The sequence below is a fragment of the Sphaerodactylus townsendi genome, linkage group LG07, assembly GCF_021028975.2.
Source record: "Sphaerodactylus townsendi isolate TG3544 linkage group LG07, MPM_Stown_v2.3, whole genome shotgun sequence".
NCBI classification, from domain to species: domain Eukaryota; kingdom Metazoa; phylum Chordata; class Lepidosauria; order Squamata; family Sphaerodactylidae; genus Sphaerodactylus; species Sphaerodactylus townsendi.
In genome coordinates, this window is record NC_059431.1 from 24544041 (window position 1) to 24566601 (window position 22561).

The 22561-nt window shown below is 43.1% G+C and overlaps 1 protein-coding gene across 2 annotated transcripts in view; it reads left to right on the forward strand.

The window, feature by feature from the left end:
* Nucleotides 1–22561, forward strand: part of GHR (growth hormone receptor) — a 177465-nt gene that overhangs the window by 149355 nt on the left and 5549 nt on the right. For both annotated transcript variants that reach the window (XM_048504222.1, XM_048504223.1), the window contains exons 3-7: nt 12173–12293; nt 14161–14318; nt 16408–16586; nt 19969–20134; nt 20909–20999. In XM_048504222.1, coding sequence (XP_048360179.1) covers nt 12173–12293; nt 14161–14318; nt 16408–16586; nt 19969–20134; nt 20909–20999 — 715 coding nt within the window. The remainder of the gene's footprint in view (nt 1–12172; nt 12294–14160; nt 14319–16407; nt 16587–19968; nt 20135–20908; nt 21000–22561) is intronic.

Genomic DNA, 22561 nt, shown 5'->3' on the forward strand with positions numbered 1-22561 from the left:
CACTGTGCACCACCTCTGGCAAGCTGTTCTAAAGGGCTGGGGCTGCTACAGGGACCCAAAGAAGAAATTCAGTTCATGATGTCGATACTTTAATTCTCCTAAATGAAAGCTTTGGATACAACAGCTTCTAAAATATGAAAAGACATGTTAAGCGGTGGAGCTTTTTTCTCCACTGGTATGTCTGTTTTCTAATGAAGCGTTTGAATGTAGGTTGCAGTAAGTTTCACCAAAGGAGAACCTGTTGTCTGGTAAAGAAACTATTCCTTTACAGTGTGATAAAGTAGTCCACAATTTCCAGTGCACTAGACCCTTTGCTAATATGTCAAAGACTGTAAATACTTGCTGTTATTTGATCCTATCACATAAATATTATTGTGTATCCATTCTTTGCTAATCTATCCCTACCCACAATTTTGAGTCCAGTCTAGTTTTTAACTTACACTCTTATTCTAAATAGGGCTGGTAATCCTGGATAAATCACCATTTTGGGTGTTCTTTCACGCTGCAGCAAACATTTAACCACCAATAATAATAGCACATTAAATGATTAAAAATTTGAACAGGATACTAAATATGAATCCAAATGGTCTACCAGTGCCTGTTTCTACACTTTTTCATTGCAGCTATTTTCTATGCCCCATCCGTTGGACTGCCATCCTTCAGTAGGGCTCCATCATCAAGCAAAAAAAGGGCGGGGGGGTGCAACTAAATCTGAAACCATGAACATGATTGTACAAATGCGGCTAGCAGTCAAAATGACTGTCACACTTTTACTAAACTACTAATATTTACAAAATGTACACTAGAGCTCAACATATGAGCTTTATTCAGATTCCAAAATCAGCCATTCTCTTAGACTGGTAACAAATTCCAAGAACCAAGTCTGTAAATAGATGTATACATTCTGAATTGCTCTGCTAACTGACATAGAGTCTCTAATATAATATAGAAAATCCACAAGCAGGCCAGTTTCTAGTGTTGTCACTGGCTTCGAATGAATCTTCGGAGGATCGTGGTATTTTCAATGGGACTCAAATATCCTCTCAGTAAACTGCTTCAGCATAGTTCAGCAGGGACAGCTCTTTTCTGATTCAGTCTTTTTTGATCTGTCTTGCAATGTCCCCAATAATTACCCGTTTCATGATAGCTTGTCCACTTCATCAGTATTGGTTATTCACGCTTGCCCATTATTGGGATCACTATTTCCAAACATCTAGTATCCAATCGCTCTCAAAAAGGCTAGTCGTGTTGTACTTCCTGTATCCCTTTTGCATGGGCTAAGCATCAAAAATTCTCTGCTTCAGTTGCAATACTGATAAAGTGGACAAGTTACCATGAAACAAGCAGTTACCAGGAAACTGTTGTTTTTAAATGTGATTATAACCATGTGTTAATCGCCCTGGTCCTGACATAGTCCAGGGAAGAAAGGGTATCAGATCAAGTAAATCTAATTAATAAATGCAAATAAACCTACCTCTGATGATATATGAACTGGTCAGATAATATTAGGACTGACGTTACTTGTCTTTGAGAGTGCAGTTTAGCACATGTATTCGTCCTTTGGACATTATTATTCAATTGGTGTATGGGGGTATAGATTCTCACATTTGTTATCACTTTCTGCACGTATGTCTGTTGTTATACAAGATTTATTAAACTAGCACATTATATTCCTTGGAGGTCTTCCATGCAAATACTAGCCAGGATCACGGCTGAGAGTGTATGACTGGCCCAAGGTCACTTGGCCAGTCTTACATAATGCAAGTGAGGGTTTGAACCTGGGTTTCCCATGTCGTTGGCCAGCAACTTAACCACTACACCATGCTGGCTCTCACGCGTGCCCTACATACCCAGAACAGCCAGTCCCTGTCCCAGGAAATCATATTCCGGCCACACTCATAACTGTGTTGCTAAACATTATGTCCCTTTCCAACAGCCTTGGATTATTTTCTTTTCCTAATGAATGACAGTGCAAGGCTTTTTAGTCATAATATTCAAACTCTCCACAACCGGGTCTGACATCAGATAATAGCTCAGAACCTTAATGGGCCGCTTAAAATCATTAGAGTACAGGACAGTTAATCTTCAACCCAAACTCATGGTCCCTAGCAAGCTGTTGATTCCAGGAAATTATATTACAAGTGAATGAATATTCAGTCCTTGTTGCTGTATAAGCGAAAAATCAGAAGTGAGATTCACAAAGGTAACACAGTTTCTGTTTAAGTAGAAAGATTAAAATTGCAATGAAAATTGAATGGGATATTGGGCAGTTGCCTTCAGGTTTAAAAAATTCAGGTTTAAAAACTCCAGGTTTAAAAACTTGCCTTATCTATACGATGGCATCTGTACTATAGCCATTTCATATTGAAAGAGGTCCTCTGAGCATGCTGTTCTGGTGCTGACTGATTTACATCCTTAAGGGGGGTTTTTTGCAACCCATCTAGCGGCATGGTTTTAAAATTATATACTAGAGATATAAGCATTCACAAAACCTCAGTTTTACATTGTTCAAATCCTTGGTAATACGGAAAGTGTGTCATCCTTTTCCCACTCACCCTTACAGTCAGTGTGTTCTTCAATGGAAACCTCTTTTTGTCATTGAAAAATAATGGAAGAGATCTGTCAGCAAGAAAGAGGATGTAATCAGGAGAACTTAAAACAGGCTTGCATACTTATCTCCCGTTTTATATCCTATTGTCCCTCAGTGGGAGGTGGGAGGGAATGTACTCCCCACCTCAACATTTTCTCTGAGTGTTAAGATCACTGTAGTGCTATAATATCATAACACACTATTGCAGCAATTCAGTAAGTTCCCACTTTTGTTTTAAACAGTAAATAATTAGCCCTTTTAATTGCAAAGTTATAAGGGAAGAGGTGTTGGTTGCACATTTCTCTTTATAGCTCTGCCATGAAAAGGGCTGGTGATCTGCAGAAAGCTAGAAATTAGTACACTGTTACGATAGATCAGTATAACATTATAATGATCTGATAACTGCCAGTTTTTTGTAAAGCCCTCTGGAGGCAGCTCCGGAGGGCTGGAACAAAGAAAGTGTGAGGAAAGTAAAGCGAAGAATGTATCAGGAAAACTTCAACTTCTGGATGCTGTGTGGGCTTCTGCCAGTGTAAATGCCCTCTCTGGGGCACTAACGCTGGCGGAGGGGCAAATCTGCCAGCATCTGGCTGCTACGGTGCTCCGTAATACCCGACCGAGATATCTGGCCTTACGCTGGCGCTTGCAGAAACCCCCAGCTACACCAGCATTCCAGGGGCATTCTTGGGGCTTTCCAGGGGGCAAGGCTGACCTTAGTTGGCCTCCAGAACCACCTCAGCCCCCGTACGCTGGCAGAGCTGCTGGGAGAGATTGCAATTTTCATGGCTTATCTCCATTCTCCCCTATGGAAGAATGCAACTGCAAATGAATTCCACTTGGACGCACGCAGCAAGGAATGTTGCTGTCCTTTTGTTTCTTACATTCTGTTGTTCCACCTTTTCGGATTTCCCTATATGTTTATTTGTGTGCTAGGGTTATTAACTGTGGGTTCAGAAATACCTGGCCACGTGAGGGCGGAGCCTGGGAGAGTGGAGTTTAGGGACCTTGGAATGAATTTTTTCAAAAATGATTTATGTAGTTTGTAGATCAGATTTCCAGCTCCCAAGTTGGCAACCCTAAATGTAACACGAAAACCCTGTTACATTTTGTACTTTGGCATTACAAGACTTCCCCCGCCAACCATCACGAGCTGACCATTTTGAGCACATTCCACCAGATAGACTTGAGAAGAAGAGGTGAAATCCTTTGCTGTACCTCATGAACAGACTATAGTCAAGGAGTGTGCAGTAATTCTGATGCTCAGCCAATCCAGAGGAACTCTTGAGAAACATTAACAAGTGGATTTTCTCATGTGGGTCAGAGACGCTAAAAACAGCCACTGTGCTTTCTGGAAGCTCCAGTCACAATTGAGTATCTGTACAGATTACCCCATATAGGCGCCTAAACAGAGTTGCTCATTCCAGATTGGGGAGATTTGGGTCGAATCCCCACTACCGTCTTAGCCAGGTTTCAGAACACAAACTAACCAGGTTTGAGGGACGACCTCCCCATTGCTTGCGTGGCAGATTCTGTTTCTGTTTCTCATTCTCCCTGTTAATCTGCGTTCCAGCAGGACCTGGTTGCAAGTGGCATAGACCCCATTAACACAGTTCAGAGCTGATCTGAGGGGAGGGATGAAAGTTGAAACCCTGACTCGTTTCATGCCCTGGAGTGTGATGCAGAATTTGGGCAACCAATCAGCACTGCAATGCACACGCAGCTTTTACTTGGTTTCATTTCCGCTTTTGCGATCGGCCAGCAGAAGGGGATGCAAACATTAAACAATCAAACGCGTAACTTTGAATCGTTCATGGTTTACAAGGTAACGATTAACTGTTTGCACAGTTAAACGGTTAAACGTTAAACTTTTACACGCTGGTTTTTTTACCACACTCCTACAATGTATGTTTCCGCAGTGGGAAAAGGTCCCGCCCCATCAAGGCACGCCAGCCAATCGGGAGACTGGCGAAGCGAGCTAGCCTGGTAGTGGGGATTGCTAAGAGTTCTGCAACCGGATGTGTCTGCTGTGTGCTCGCTGTGGTGGGGAGGGAGAAACTCCGATGAGGAGGACACAGTTTCACAACGAACAGGTTTGGATCTGTGTGAAAATTTCAAGTGGGGGTGGGGTTTGAAGAGGGAAGAGGCTTTAATGGGGTATAGTGACACAAAGTCCATCTTCCTCAACACCCATTTTCTCCAGGCAAACTGATCTCTGTGCCTGGAGATCAGTTGTAATACCAGATCTCCAGCCACCATTTAACAATCCTGTCCCTAGAACTGGTTCTGGGGACAGCTGTAGTCTCAGCTAATGATGCTGTTTACGAATTTCTCATCACCGCTGTTTCAACTGGAAAAATCCCAGTTTCAATGTCACTTCCTCCTTGTGCAACTAAAACATAGCTATCTTTAATTTTGTGCCATTTTCCCTCCTTCTGGAATAGAAGCAAACCTCTCCTTTACTGCTTTTCTGAATTGGTTATTATATATAAAAGTCTTGCCGGTGATCTTTAGAAGAAAGGATTTCAATTTGCCATACTGGAATAGTCCTGATCATTTGAAGGTCTTAGTTTGAAAGTCCAATTTGGCAAGGAAGAATTGGATGCCCGTTGTTATTGTCTGGTAGAAAACAGGCATGTGCATGCTTGCTGTGCTAATAAATGAAATGAGGAATTGGTTCATGCTGTTTGCATGCACAGCCTAGATTTATGGAGGGAGTATTACGGTCTCTTTTCAGATGTTTTTCTGAGGGGCTTATTCAACCTCAGCAGAAGTGCAGGTTTAGAACTTGTTGACCCCAGAACTTGTTGTTTAGAACTTGTTGCAAAGCTTTATGTCCTTGGCAAAGAGTAGCATCTATATATATATACACAGGTATATATATATAGCCAATCGGGAGCCAATATATATATATACCTCTGTGTGTGTGTGTGTGTGTGTGTGTGTGTGTGTGTGTGTGTGTGTGTGTGTGTGTGTGTGTGTGTGTGTGTATACACACACACACAGGTAGGTAGGCAGGTTAGTTAAAATTAGCATGGGCTGATAACTTCTGTGGATCTACCAGAAAGGGTGTGTTGACTCCCATGTGAGTGAATCCTCTTCACTTCAGATGACTGGCTCTTGATCGTCTCAGCACATTTTCATTCATTTTTAATTTATATAATAATGTTTATTTAAAAACATGTTGCATCGATCTTTCAGCTACAAAATCCATGTATCAAAACCAGCAGAAAAAACATTTTTATAATGTCCAGATCTCTGAATTAAGGCATGTCTCCCAAATGATATTGCCCAAGGCTGCATTGATTCCTTTGGCTTAACTTTTGCTATTATCTCTTTAAGTAAATGAAGAGACACCCAGATTTCTCTGAAATCATGGCAGAGCAAGCTATTTAACAAATGAATAGAGACTAAACTGTGTACCGTAATAGCATTGGGGGTGGGGAGGCTGCTGTCTTAGGCAGTGAAGCCAAGATTTTCTCTTGGCATAAAAAGTTCCTTTACTCTCCAGACCACAGATCTGTGCTTGGTTATTTTCATGTAATGGTTGTGATTAATCTTCTCTTTTATGACAGATAGCATTTGATTCGTGTCATTGATTCTTCCTTCTCTATCACATTGAAAAGTAAATGCCCTGTTTTTTCAGCAGCAGAGAATTACTTTCTCTTTTGCACTCAGTAATTTCTGGCCAAAATTACAGTATTTTAACTTTTTCTGATGTTAGAACAATCACATTCTGCATCCAGTGTGTTATTCATCGATAGAATATTGCTAGCTGTTTTTAGATCATTGGCCACCAGTCTGCAAGTTCTGCAGAAATACATGAGAACCTGTGCAACATAACTCAAATTATTGATTTAAGAATGTGTCACCTCTGAAACAAGGATTCAGCTTGCATTACCATCATAAAAATCCTGGTTTACCTCTTGTCTATAAATACAGGCTTCATAAATCATAGTCACTGCTAATAAAAACCGGTAAAAGAAAAGAGAGGTTTTGACTCACTCTGGGCAAGCATCTCAGTAGCCCCAAAGTAATTAGGCTCATTCCACACATGCAGAATAATGCACTTTCAAACTGCTTTCAGTGCTCTTTGAAGCTGTCCGGAATAGCAAAATCCACTTGCAAACAGTTGTGAAAGTGGTTTGAAAACGCATTATTTTGCGTATGCGGAAGGGGCCTAAGAGCTATGAATGACAATGTAAATATGAAACAGGTTAGATTCCCATGGGAAGTACTGCAATACAGAGTTTGCTTTCTCTCCATCCAGTCCCCCCCCCTCCCAGATCTAAATCTCAGGCTGTGTTAATAATTAGATATGATGCTGTGTTCATATAATTAAATATGATACAGTGCTTCTCATCAGTTTCATGCCCTGGCTTCAGATTTTGATTTGAGGTTCCTAAAATAACCAGGGAGGGGGGAGCCAGTGTGCTGCTGTAGTTAAGAGCGCCAGACTCTAATCTGATGAACAGGTTTGTTTCTCCACTCCTCCACATAAAGCCTGCTGGGTGACCTCGCACCAGACACAGTTCTCTCAGAACTCTCTCAGCCCCATCTGACTCACAGGATTATATGTTAAGTGTAAAGGAAGGTGTTACCGCTGTTGCTCGGGTAACAATAAGTTATTTCAGCTCAGCAACGTAATGAGGCGCAGGAAGCCAGCATTCTTCAAAGCAAAGGATTTTATTTGGAGGTGCTGGTCACAGCTTGGGCAGGAGAATCGTGCCTTGCAAACAAGCGCAAGAACTTTTATTCACAAACATCAAAGGGGGCAAGGGGGCAGGTAGAAAGGGGAGGTAAGGGGGCAAGTCCCTTACCAAACACCAATAAGAAAACAACAATACAAAAAGAAGATACAATTACAACTTTTGAATGGGATTCTGAGAAATCCCGGCTGTAAAAGCGATCTTCCCATAAGATCTACTTGTGTGGGTGCACTGGAAGGGATAGAAGATAACGTCCATTCAGAAAATCTAGGTGGGCTCGTTACCGTACCCAGCTATCTCCTTTATCAGATGGCTGTTTCCTTCAGTTATGTCCTGAGGCTCCTGCCCTCTTCTCTGTAACAAAGGAGTGTTCAAATTGTCCAATGGTGGCCTCTGCACGTCTTCCAATGGCTGGGACCTCTGGGTGCTGCCAGCAGAATTTAATTTGCAAATCCAAAGGGGTCTTTGTCCTCGCTGAGGAGTTGGTTAAGTGTTGGTCTAAGTTGCATTCCAGGGCTGACTTCCTTGTCCCTTAATATCAGCTTCTACAGGCTACAGCTTTTATTAATTGCAGAAATATCAAAATAAGTTTTCTAAACTTAAGCATTAGGGAAACCTTAAGGAATAAACACATATACTTATAGGCAAGAATCTCCTAAATTAACAATAACAGAGCCTTAAACTAACTGGAGAAAACAGCTAGAATATAGTCTCAAGCAGCGGGCAAATCATAAATTCAATACAAAAGGGGCTGTCATTATATCCAAAAGGGGCAAAGACAAGAAGGAAATCATATAACATTGGCACAATCACACAAATGCGTTCCTTGTGAGCCTCTTGGAGGCTTCTGAGCTACACAAGTCTCTGCGTCCTGACATGGAACCAGTGTAGCCGTGTAACTTGACTCCAGGAAAATATTTTGGCTATTTTCCTGGGCGGTAACAAAGGGAAGGATTTTGTAAACCACTTTGAGACTCCTGACAGTGGAAGAAAGCAGGGTACAAATCCAAACTCTTCTCTCCTTCTGTGGTGGTGGTTAGAAGATCATTTAATTGGTTTCACATTAACATCCAATCTGACCCAGTATATCTTAGCGACAAAGCCCTTGGCAGATGACTCCCACCGCTTGCTCCCTACTATTCACGTTTAGGAGGATGATCCTGAAGTTTATGCTTCCTAGCAAGTCTCCACGCTTGGCTGGTATTTTGTTTCAGGTTGGAAGCCACCAGTTGAGCAGGCCTGATTTATGGACTGCTCTGTAGACTTTGGTCCCAGAATTTCATGTTATTCTATTAGACTGACCAACAGTAAATGAGTGGGAAAGAACTCTGTGATGATCCCAAGATAACCTCGGGAGGAAAGGGGGCACGCTCACCTTCTGAATTATGTGGCCCAAATATACAATTATTCTGTGCTACTGAATTGGCATCAGGTGTCTTCCAACTTGCCCAGAGTTGAGACCGTAGCTAAAATCCATGGTCATACCAAAACAAAAAACAGGCATTGAGGGGGTTTGGTTGGGATTGCAATGGCTGAATATTCTGCCACTCCTCAATTATGTTTTAAAGCAACTTGAATCTGTACCTTGCACTTTGCCAAGGGCTGTTCCAGCAAAGCTAGATGCCTATTCCATTGGTTTGCTTTGCAGCGTTATTTTTATGTATATTGTAAGCCACTCCACATCAAAGGTTGTTGTTAAAAGAGCGATCAGATAAAATAGAGTACATGCATTCCATTTGTTAACATTCAAATTTAAAATACTAGATTGAACTAAATTTTTCCCACGTGGAAAAGATGGGAATTGGAACCACAGATACCCTGTGACTTTATACTTCAGAACAGTCATAATAAGAACTAGACAAGGTAGCTGTCAAATTTATTCAACAAAATATTAACCTAAAAGCAACTACCCAAAGCAAGCATAATCCACTCTGTGAGATGCCAGCTAAAATTAGATTTATTTTAGGACTCGGCTAGACATTTCACAGAAGACCCAGGTTTGGGAACCCAGATCGGTGCACTCAAAAATCTAAAAAGTAGTACGGAAAGATGGTTTGGAGGAGAAAAGCTGTACAGGGCCAGCCTTATAATGTGGTGAGTTGTTGTGACAGTAGTCTGAAACCCTGGACATGTGGGAGCCTCGACCACCTCAATCCTGCTCCCATTAGACTCCTTACTGAGAATTCACAGCTTCCTGTGCTATGTTTCAAAGCCAGGGGCGTAACTGCAATGGGGACATCCGGGGGCGGCTTGTCCCAGGCGATGCCATTGCAGTCACGTTGGGGAGGCACGGCCAGGGGGGTGTTGGGGGCATTCCAGGGGGCGTGGTGTTTCAGGGGCATGTTGTGGGCGGGGTTGGGGCGTGCTGGCAGTTCACGCCCCGGGCGCAGTTCCCCCTCCCTTCGTCACAGTTCAAAGCACACATGGAATGAGAGGGAAGACATCTTATTTCCTGGAGGAGGGAAATGGTGGTTGGTGGGGAGTGAGGAGCATCCTCATGCAGCACCCCTTGTTGAACCACCTTTGAGGTAGAAATCCTAGTACATACATAGGATTCAACTGTGCCTTAATAGGCGGGAGACTGTGTTTAAGTTTCCTTTCCAACACTTTTCCCATCCCCACTTCCTTTCTAACCACTCTCCTCCTGTGTCTCCAGCGTGGTGTAGTGGTGAAGAGCAGGTGGATTCTAATCTAGAGAACTGGGTTTGATTCCCCACTCCTCCACCTGAGTGTCTGAGACTCATCTGGTGAACCAGATGTGTTCCTACACTCCTGCTGGGTGACCTTGGGCTAGTCACAGTTCTTTGGAACTCTCTCAGCCCCACCTACCTCACAAGGTGTCTGTTGTGGGGAGAGGAAGGAGCTTGTAAGCCACCTTACAAGACAGAAAGGGGGGATATAAATCCAAACTCTTCTTCTTCTATTACTCCCACTTCCTTTCCAGCATCTCTCCCCTTCTACTTCTTCCACTCTCCTCATTGTAATTGGTTTTAATTAATTGGAGTTCCTAGAAGTGGACTGTCAGAACATGTGTTTAGATGAACAAAATCTAGATGACAGGTGGACCCTCCTTCCAGCAGGTGCCGTGTGCATAATTAGGGCTGTGTGCACAACTGTGTACCGTGTGCAAAGACAGATAAGACATGGGCACCTGATTGGCACCTCAATTGTATATAGTAAGCACAGACAACAGGGTGATGTGTGCCTGGAAACTCCTGTGGTCTGGCGGAGCACTTTGACAGCAGTTAGCAATAAACAGAACTGCACTGGTGACTGTGTGTCTTTCCGTTCTTGTTTGCATTGCATCCTGCAAGGTGGTCTACTCACGAGTAAACCGCTGCTTCAACATGGACTGTGTCAGGTCCCACTGGGAAAACCTAAACCCATACTCAGACTCTTAGGAATGCAACATACATTTGTAGATCTATGCCTTTATGTGATCAAAAAATAATATTTTCAGTAGTCTGCATTTTGTGTTTCAAACTTCAGAGATTAACAACAGTTCCCTTTAACTTTTGGCAGATAGTATAATATTATTGTCTTGATGCTCAAATGGATTTCAATCTGGCTGCACATTTTACATTGTGTACAGGAGACTGGATGCATGTGGAATTCTTTAAAGTAGCAATATTTTTTGGTGTCTGAGAAATAAAGGATTTCCCAAAAGATTGGCTCAACTACTTGAGGAGCCTTTTGAATTCATAGTGGCCCACTGTGAGGTCTCAATTTGAGTAGAAACAATCAATTAGCAGATAATTTGTGCCCAAAGCTCCAGCACAGATTATATAAACAAAATAACACAAGATAAATTTCCAACTCCCATATTATTTTATGTCATATAGCACAAATGATATCCTGATTAGGAAAAATATATATTATTTGTATCCTGAATAAGAAAAATAGATTATTTGTGCCATTACTTCTGCAGGGCTTATGCACACTATGAAGCAGTGAGTTCTGGGTTACATTAAAAAAAAAACCACTGACTGAGGGTAGGCCAACAGGTAGGATCAGGGAAAAACATAGGTAATGACTAGAGTGTCAAACTAAGACTATGAAGGTTTGCATTCTAAGCACTGCTCAGCTGATAAGGTTACTAGGTGATTTGGGGCCAAACATTCTCTTCCGACATAATTCACCTCAAAGGTTGTGAGGAGAAAATGGAGGAGCAAACAATGTGTATAGCTCCTTAAGCTCCTTGGAGAAAGGACAGGATAAAATGTGATGGATTTTAGACATCCATACATCAATAGCAGGCAGATGAAAGAACTGGTCTCCAGCATAGTAAAGAGTGAGAGAATCTTGTAGGTCAGGAGTGGAATCAATGGCAAACTAAAAACACTCAGACGGAGAAATGGGAGTCAGCCAGAGGTGATTGAAACTGAAGCATCCTTGAGATGCAATCATCTTTAGAAATATAATACAAAGCTAGTGGTTGTTCTTTAAGAGTCTTTTTCCAATATGTTCTTCTTGAACCAAGCCGGATCACCCCAACCTTGTAAAGTCCTACCTTTTTCATAAGCATATTTTATAAAGATCAATAGCAAAATTATCTAGTAACATCTACCAGGAAGGATTTGAGAAGAGTGCCTAAATAAGCGAAGGCAATTTAATTGTGACACTAAACAATAATGGACAGTATAGAATGGACCATTTTTGATCCCTCCCCCCAATGTTTATAGTCAATATGGCAACAAATGCCATACACAGAAGTGGCAAATTAATGACAGGGGCAGTTTATGGCACCACTTAGTTGGGATCATATGTTATGATCATGCATCATGTTGAATTGTTTTCTTTTAATCAGTCAGTTTCTGTATTTTTTTCTCTTTGGATTCATAATTGATCTTTTCTTTCTCTTTCTCTTTGGTTTCAGAAAGACCACATATTATTCAGTGCAGATCACCTGAAATGGAAACATTTTCTTGTTTTTGGAACAATGGGGGTTATCACAATTTGACTGTCCCAGAAAATATTCAACTGATGTATACAAAAAGGTAAGGAGAAGTCAATCGTATGCTGGAAACTGCTGTCTAAAATCCATTCCATGAAGTTCATCTAGGCCAGCATCTTGTTACAGACGGAAGCCACTGGCTGTTTCTAGAATGGCCTTAGCTCCCATATTTATTGATCCTTAGCCATCTGACAAGTTTCCACTGAATATGGAGCAGCAGTGGTGTAGTGGTTAAGCGCAGGTGCATTCTAATCTAGAGGAACTGGGTTTGATTCCCCGCTCTGTTGCCTGAGCTGTGGAGGCTTATCTGGGGAATTCAGATTAGCCTGCGCACTCCTACACACGCCAGCTGGGTGACCTTGGGCTAGTCATAGCTTTTCGGAGCTCTCTCAGCCCCACCCACCTCATAGGATGTTTGTTGTGAGGGGGGAAGGGCAAGGAGATTTGAGTCTCCTACAGGAAAGCTCCTTTGAGTCTCCTACAGGAAAGCCCCTTTGAGTCTCCTACAGGAAAGAAAGTGGGGATATAAATCCAAACTCCTCCTCCTCTTCTTCTTCTTCTTCTTCTTCTTCTTCTTCTTCTTCTTCTTCTTCTTCTTCTTCTTCTTCTTCTTCTTCTTCTTCTTCTTCTTCTTCTTCTTCTTCTTCTTCTTCTTCTTCTTCTTCTTCTTCTTCTTCTTCTTCTTCTTCTTCTTCTTCTTCTTCTTCTTCAATATCTTGCCCTAAGTTTATTTCTTCTACACATTGTGAAATTAGCAATGGTGTCCTTATTGGTTGACTTCACAACTGTTTTCACATGAACTATGAAAACTTCTTTCTCATTAAGTCCAGGATCCACATAAATTCTTGAGTGTCCCATAAGTGGGACTTTCAGAAAGGGAATTTAATTTCTCCTTCTCCCAATGTTTCTCCCTTCCTTTCCCTGGCAGCCTTCACAGCCTTTCCCTGCTTCCTTCTCTCTGTCCCACCCAGTCAACCTACCTTTACCAGTCGCCACCCCCGGGTCCCAACTCACCAAACTGCAGGAAGAAGCAGATGGGCCAGCTGGAACAAAAAATCCCACCTAACCTCCCATATCTAGCATAGCTTTCCCCTGCAATCTGACTGATTAGAAGCTGGCAGAAAAGATGGTGAGATGGTGGCTACAGGGCTGAGGTGAGGAGGACGCCACATGCCACCACTGTATTTGCCGCCCTTTTTAAACTTCCCTTCTGGCTTCCAACTGGCCAGACTGCAGGGCAAAGCAGCACATGAGGTGAGCAAGTGGAAGGAAGGAATCCCCTCATCCCCAATCCAGCAGCAATCCCCACTTAGTTGTTAGAAGCTAGCGGGACTGTTCTGAAAGGAGCCACACCAGTGGCCTGGTTGTTGGGTGGCTGCATTATACCATCAAAGAGCTGCCACGCTGGCGACAGAGCCCTTGACATCCCACTGACAGCAATATCCCGGTTGTCAGGAGCTGCATCATCCAGTAAGCACTCTGTGTATGCTCAGACATTTTTGTTTGAGGGGTATTTAACCCCTCCCCCAATTTACTTTTTTTAAGTGATTTTTTCCCCTGTAAACTTGGGCGCAGATCCCCAAGTTGAAAGAAAAATCTCCTTTCTTTTAGTGTTGGCTAGATCTGTGAGTTTAGATATTCACAGACTGACCCACATCTGAGAAATATACAGGCAATATTTGCAATAACCTTCCAACTGTTTAGCAACGCATATTTCATCCAGGAAAATTGGGCAAAATCTCATGGCTGCTTGCATGAGGTACTAGAAACATAACATTAAAACTGGCTTGTTTATTCGGTGGGGGAGTAGGGTTGAAAGAATATTTTTGTTTTCTCAAACTCATTGTAACTTCTTTCTTAGAATGTTCATGGTACGTGCATTTGTCATTGTGATTTTGCTGTCATTCTAGGCAAAATGAATGGAAAGAATGTCCTGATTATGTAACTGCAGGTGAAAACAGCTGTTTCTTCAACAGAACATACACCTCTGTTTGGGTTCCTTATTGTATCAAGCTAACAGGTGGAAATCAAACATACGATGAAAAATGTTTATACGTTGAAGAAATAGGTACACTTTTACTATGTATTCTATCCTGTTTTTTAAAAAAACACTTACTGCTGCATAATAAACATTCTTATGTATTTATCAACTGTCGATAAAATGTTAGCTCTTTAATCACTTTTTATATGTTTTAAATTTTTGAAATTCAAATGTACTTTCCATTACATACAATAAACATTACACTGTAAAAAAAAAACACTGCTGTACACAGAGGTTCTTTGGTGTGTATTAACCTGAAAACTTGAAGTAGTTACACATTGGGGCAACTCTGCTCCTTCTCCCTACAAAGATGTGGATGTCACAAAATGGAAAGTAATATATGTTCTTAACAAAGATTTTCATCACATTTTTATGACTTTGTGCCTTTTTCTTCTCTGCATCCTGGATTCCCACAAAACTAAATACTCATAGAGTATCAATTTCTCAACATCTTCCAAATGCCCTGCTTCTTCCAAATCCCCAGTTCCCACACACACAAACACAAACTCCGGATAATATTACTGCCCAATCCCACCCGCATTATTACATCCTTTCTGTCCCTTCACCCACGCCTAGATCCTACCTATCCAGAATCATAGAATCATAAAATCATAGAGTTGGAAGAGACCACAGGACCATCAAGTCCACAGGACCCTGCCATGCAGGAGAACACAATCAAAGCACTCCTGACAAATCCAGCCTATATTTAAAAACCTCCAAAGAAAGGCCCCTTCCGCACATGCAAAATAATGCGTTTTCAAACCACTTTCATAACTGTTTGCAAGTGGATTTTGCTATTCCGCACAGCTTCAAAGAGCACTGAAAGCAGTTTGAAAGTGCATTATTCTGCATGTGCGGAATGAGCCAAAGAGATTCTACCACACTCTGGGCGTTTCCCCACTTGCCACGACCCCCCCCCCCCGTATGCCCCACACTGCATAAAGCGCTTGCGTCATTTCTGGCTTAGCGGCAGGCTTCCCCACGACCCCGTTAACAAGCGAAGTCATCAAAAAGGCGCCATTTAGAAGAGCGCCAGGAATGAAGAGCGCCAGGAGGGGGCGCGACAGCGGCAGCGTCGGGGCAGCTGCGTTGTCGCCGCCCCTGTAGTGGGAAGTGCCGGGGGACCCCGCGCTACTTGCCTACAGTAGCGCGGGGCAGAAGGTAAGTGGGGAAAGGCCCTCTGAGGCAGTGTATTCCACTGTCAAACAGCCCTTACTGTCAGGAAGTTCTTCCTAATGCTTAGGTGAAATCTCTTTTCTCATAGTTTGAATCCATGTCTTAGTCTCTGAAGCAGCAGAAAGCAAGTTTGCTCCCTTTCAACATGACATCCCTTCAAATATTTAAACATGGCTTAACCAACTCTTCTGCAGATTAAATATACCCACCTCCCTAAGTCTCTCCTTGTAGGGCATGGATTCCAGACCTTTTACCATTTTGGTCACCTTCCTGTAGACATGTTACAGCTTGTCAATATCCTTGAACTGTGGTGCCCAGAACTGGACACAGTATTTCAGGGGAGGTCTGACCAATGCAGAATAGAGTAGTACTATTATGTCCTTTGATCTAGACACTATATTCCTGTTGATGCAGTCCAGAATTGCATTGGCTTTTGTAGCTGCCACATCACACCATTGACTCATGTTCAGTTTGTGGTCTACTAAGACTCTCAGATCTCATTCACCTGTACTGTTGTCAAGCAAGATATTGAAATAAATGTTGTTAGTTTTGGCCCAGCTCTCTAATCTGTCCAGGTGATTTTGAATTCTGACCCTGTCCTCTGGGGTACTAGCTACCCCTCCTTGCCTTGAGCAAAATTCCCTCCTGCTAAACATACTGTTATATCTCATTCTTCCCCTCTCCATCTACCCACTTCACACACTTGTGTTCACACAAGCACACACTGTGCTTCATACCAGCCCAGGGAGGATGAAGCAGGGCTAAAGGGAGCCATAAGACCACTTTCCATTCCCTTAATTCATACATTGCCTCAGAATCCTCTGTGATGTCATAGAGAAGTCTCACCATTGCTTGTGGGAGAGATATCCAGGGAAGGAATTCATACTGGGAAAGACCTTTTTCTGAACTCATTTGAAAACACATATGTTTTAATTCACAGTAATCCCTGACCCTCCCATTGGACTCAACTGGAGTGTAATAAATACAAGCCCGACAGGCGTCTTCACAGACATTGAAGTCATTTGGAAGCCTCCACCTTCTGCAGATGTTCAGAATGGATGGGTCACTCTGAACTATCAGCTACAGTACAAAGAAGTCAATGGGACAAAATGGAATGAGGTATGCCCAGTCGCAGAGCTACAAGGGACGAGGGGTGCACACGCCTGGGCGTGCGGAAAATCGCCACCAGGCCCCTCCCCCGCCCCCCCACAGCACCCCCCCCACAACGCCCCCCACCCCCCTTTTTACACTTACCTTAGTTACTTTCCTTTTTCAGAACTTTTTCAGGCTGCAAAAGGCCTGTTTGCAGTAAAAACAGCCTGAGGAACTACAGTTCCTCATATATAGTTCCCATCAGGCCGTTTTTACTGTGAACAGGCCTTTTGCAGCCTGAAAAAGTTCTGAAAAAGGAAAGGGACTATCGTACGTGTGAGGAAAGAGAGGAAAAGAAGCGCCTTGAACTTGAGTGGAAGTATACATAAGGGGAGCCATGGGAACAGAAAATTAGAATGCGAATCTGCTGTTGTTTGGCCCAGCTGTGCCTGTGGGTATGCCAGAGACCCCTAAAGCTCCACTCCCATTCAAAGGATGTCCCTGTTCTTGACCTGAGGGACAGAGTGAAGCTCTAGACCCGTGGTGGCGAACCTTTGGCACTCCAGATGTTATGGACTACAATTCCCATCAGCCCCTGCCAGCATGGCCAACTGGCCTAGACTGACTGGAAGACTGCACAATGGATCTTCCTTGTTGGCATCTATACCAGCCAGCTGGACAGAAGCTTGCTTATATGGTAGACTCAGTCCACCAACAGAAACATCAGTCCCATGCCAGTGGGTAGGCACACTTGAATAAAACCTATAAGGCCACTTCAGATTATGCCAAAATGCTTGACTATTTTGGGGAGTTTCTCACAATAACAGAGCAGCACAGAACAAATTCCAGTTCTTGCCTGCAGATAAAACAACCTTTTCTACAACAGTGTGCATGAAACACTCACAAATAATACCAAACTAAAATACTGCTTTGATTATAGCTGCTTAAATTGCAGTGGGATTTAATGCATTTCAAATAGGTTGTTCAAATGACCTTACAACTTTAAAATAATTAATTCTCCCTTTTGCATCATTAGAAATGGCACCGTATTCACAGACAATTATGGCTTATTGTCTTGTATTCCTCTGATCAGATAATGATGCAACCCCAGTGTGTAATAATAGCCATAACTGGCATTCATAATGTATCTCATAATAAAAGTGTCTTGCATTTCGCAAAATAAACTAGCAAAGCCCCCTCCTTGGTATTTTAGACTGTCTTTACTGAAGCCATCTGAGTCTTCTCACCCTAGAAAGACAAGTTTTTGTAGAAATTTACCAGCAAGATTTTCAGAGTATAAGCTTACAAAAGTCAACGCTTTGATTCTCAAAAGCTGATACTCGAAAATCATATCGCCTGATAAAGCTTTGACTCTCAAGTTTACACCCTCAGAATTTTGTTGGACTCTAAAAAGCTGCTGGACTCAGATCTGGATCTTCTAATGCAGACTGTCACACAGAGGAGTAGCAAAGGAGAAAAGCGCCCGGTGCACTGGTGCGTCCTCCGCCCCACCCATTCCTGTCCTGTCCCAGAATGCCCCTGCCCCATTTTGGAACGCTCCCACCACACCCCCACAGGGGCACGCACCCGGTGCGTCATGCACCACCACCACCACCCGTCCCCTTGGAGCTACGCCTCTGCTGTCACAGCTTATCCTTCTGAAACCATTTAGAGGATAGTTACACTGCACATTCCAACCATGTCCAGAAAGTAAGAATAAGTGGACCATTTTCACAATGAAGGACCCCCAGTGATATTGTTGGAATAGTGCTATTTTATTCATTTATAAACGATTTACTATCAGGGGCGAACAGTGCAATCACCAAGTTTACATTAGGCACCAAGTTATTCGTGATGGTTCTAGTAGAGATGGTCTTGTTTTATCCATCTTTGGGGACCCTTGTAATCTAATAGTATGCTCGACCCTTCATGGATGCAAACCTGTGGATTAATTTTCCATGGACTTTGCAACCTTGCAGAACTGTCTAGCTCAGTATACAGTGCATAGTGGGTCAGTTGCGGATCATCTCACCTGTGATGTGCAGCTTAGCCATGCGGTTCAGACAGTAGATTGACACAAGTGTCACAGCCCATTTGTACATTACAGGAGAAGCAGTAGCACAGTGTATCTGCTCCTGCCCTATAACATGGGAATTGACAACGTGTCATGTTTCACTCTGTGGACATTGTAGAAAGAGGAGTCAGAAAATCGCACTGTTTGCAGGCATTTACACAAGCAGGATAAACATCATAATTTTTCTTGAATAAAAGATCTTCCACAGTTCTCTCAGAACTCTCTCAGCCCCACCTACCTTGTAAGGTGTCTATTGTGAGAAGAGGAAGGGAAAGGAGTTTGTCAGCCACCCTGAGTCTCCTTACAGGAGAGAAAGGTGGCATATAAATCCAAACTCTTCTTTTTCATAGGCTGTTCACAGTACCTAAGTGAAACCTCCACATACAGAGTACATAGACTTCTGAATGCTAGTTGCTGATGACACGATTGGAAATGGATTGGAAACAACTGTGGTCTGATTCAACAAGACAGTTCTTGTGTTCTAACAGCACAAATAAAAATCTAACTAAAGCTGGTTATCTTGCTAGCTGTCGATTCTTAAATGCATTGATACAGAATGTGTCTTGTTGGGCAAAAATATAGGTATACATCCCAGGTCTAACCCATTCCTTTGGTAAGATTTTCTGTCTCAGAAAGTGTTTATGGGGCCTGTGTTTATGAGCAGATCATAGGACATAGTGATGGTTTCTAGCCTGTGCTTGTGTAAAGTGTTGTCAAATCCCAGCTGACTTATTGCAACCCCAGCAAGGGGCTTTCAAGACAAATGAGAAGCAGAGGCGATTTGCCATTGCCTTCCTCTGAAATGTCTTCTGGAGCGGTCTCCCTTTGAAGTACCAACTTTGCTTGGCTTCCAAGATCTGACAAGTTCAGACTAGACCATACCACCTTCCCTGTCACTAATCTAGATCAATGGCTTTTAAAAGGGGGTTACATAAATTTATATAAGTTTGTTCAAAGGGCGTACGTCTTTGCATACCAGTAGCCAACATACAAAAGGGAAAGCTGTGGCCTCCGTGCCTTGCTTGTAGATCTTCCGCGGACCTCTTGTCAGCCACTGTAGGAAACAAGGTGTTAAACTGCATGGACCATTGGTCTATCAGGCAGGGTTTTTCTTTGGTCTTTAACAACAACAACAACAACAACTTCATTTACACCCCACTTTTCTCCCCAGTATTGAGCCAAAAGGGATTACAACAGTCTCCCCTTCTGCATTTTATTCTTACAATCCTATACGGAAAGCTAGGCTGAGTGGGGATTCAAACCTGGGTCTCCCAGATCTTGGGATGGCACGCCAACCACTAAACCATGCTCTCAACATTTAATTTATCATTACAGCTGAGGACAGTGGTCTCAATAACAAGACTGCCTGTGTATGCTCTGAAGACGTGCCGTGATTATGAGATACGAATCCGAGCAAAAGTTGCATCTCAAATCTATGGAGAGTTCAGTGAAATACTTTATGTGTCTTTTGGTGCAAATGACCTGATGCCATGTGATGAAGGTAAGTGAGAAAAGGGTACTTTGTGCTCCATTGAAAATGCTGTTTTCTATTTACAACTTAGTTGTGGACTCAGATTTCACAAGTAATTAAGAGCATGGCTTTGTGGTTCATTCAGCACATTGGATGTTCTCAGGGTACATGGCGCCAGTGGCGTAGCTGCCATGGGAACATGTGCGGACATGTGCCCCAAGTGCACGCCAGTTAGTCATGTGGGGGTGCAAAATGCCCCCCCCCCCCCGAAATAAGCAGCCTCAGAGTAGGAAACAGTACTGTTGCTTCCCACTCCAAGCAGGCTGAGTCAGTCTCAGAGACAGGCTCAGCCAGTCAGAGGCTGAGCAGCCTGCTCGTGCTCCAGGAAGTGGTGCAGCCCCTGCTGGAGCACCAGGGTAGTCCAAGCAGGTGCCAGCCGGAGGTCGAGCTGCCTACTCGGGGGCAATTCCCCTCTGAGCAGGGAAAAGGTGGGAAGGTAGGCTGGTGGGCACCTGGGAGGGGTGGCCTTGATGTCTCTTCAACTCTGTTTCTGTGAGCAAGCTGGATTACAGTCTGCTGAAGAAATCAAATGAGCAGTCCTAAACTGCTAGAATCCTACTCAAGTTTGTACAGTGGGGCTTACTCCTAGGAAAGTGTCCTTAGGATTCCACCATGAGTTATTCACACATACACACAGCAACCAAAAACATCCAGCATGAGCTAGCAAGAAACATTTCCAATTAATGTAAAGTAGTTTAGCAAATGACACAGTCTGTTTCTGTTTTGTTTTGTCTTTTGTTTCAGAATTTCGAGTCCCTTGGTCTTTCATGATAGCCTTTGGAACCCTTGGTGTGATGGTGATACTATCCATTATCCTCTTTGTTAAACAGCAGAAGTGAGTTTTGCTACCCCTGACAGATTGTGTCTAAGAGTTTCAGAGCACAGGGGGCGTGCCATTTTTAATGCTAAAAAAAATGTCTTACAAGTAAAACCTAATCATTTTTGCACTAGTTTTCTACTAGATTTGTACATAGCAATATGAAGTATTTTTATAATTATTATTACTATTATTACTATTATTACTATTATTATTAGTAGCAGTAGTAGTAGTAGTGGTGGTGGTGGTGGTGGTGGTAGTAGTAGAGGTAGTAGTAGAAGTATAATAATAATAATAATAATAATAATAATAATAATAATAATAATAATAATAATAATAATAATAATAATAATAAATTTTCTTATACCGCCCAATCCCCAAAGGGCTCTGAGCTGTGAACAAAGACCAATAGGCACATATAAAATACAATAATAGGAAAATAAATATATAATCATTGAAATTGTTTAAAATACAGTAGCAGCAGCACATAAAAATGTATTGGCAGTGCCTGACCCCAGGCTTGGAAGGGGACTCTGCAAAAAGCCGAGGATAACATAAACAGAATTAAAGGGGGGGGGGGTATCATGAGGGGTGGCAAATCCTGTCAGTTTAGGAAACAACTGCCTCCTGCAATAGAGTTGCCAGCTACAAGATGGGGCCTGGGGATCTCCCAGAGGTACAGTTCATTTCCAGACTACAGATATCACTTCCCCTGAAGAGACTGGATTGTAGCATTGGCACCACTGAGGTCTCTGTCTTATTCAGTTTTCATCCCCAAGCCTCCAGGAGTTTCCCAACCTGGATCTGGCAACCTACACCCCCCCCCCCACCTCTAATCTCGTGCTAATGGCCAAGGGAAACGTGGCATTCCAATCCTGCGGAGCTAACTAATCTACAAGGAGAGGAGGAGAATTCCAGCTCAGATCAGTGACGTACCAGCTCAGATCAGTAACATAGTGGAGAAATAAAAAATGTACTTCTCTTTCTTGTAGTGGACATCAGTCAGGTTTGTGATACATAAAACTGTAAAAATAGGCTGCACAAGCAGAAAAAAGAGGTGCACAAAGAGTCTTGAACACAATTTAGTAGAATGACCCCAAAGCATTCGCAAAAAAGAACTTCCTCAGGGGATCAAACTTTACCTTCAACAACACTTCAGTAAGTTGGGCCATTTCCACACGGCCACGCTGCGGGGGTGCATCCGCGTAAACAATGCCGACGCCCCCCCCCCGGGACCGTTCTCATGGACGGTCCTGGTAGGGGTGGGAAAGACAACGCAGCCTGCGCAGAGGCTGTGCCGTCCCCCGAACACCTTACCTTGCCTCCGGCCTTCCGGCGCGTCTCACAGGCCAGGGGATATGCCCCCCTGCCGTGTACAACAGCTCTGGAGTCGCAGGGCGGGGGGGGGGCATGTCCCCTGGCCTGTACAACGCACCAGAAGGCCGAAGGCAAGGTAAGGCATTCGGGAAAGGGTGGGGAAATGGCGCCTTCCAGCCGCTCCCATTTGCACGGCAGCGGTTGGAAGCTGCTGTTTTCAAACAGTGGCTTCGCGCCGCTTGAGAGTTGCGAATGGTCTCCCA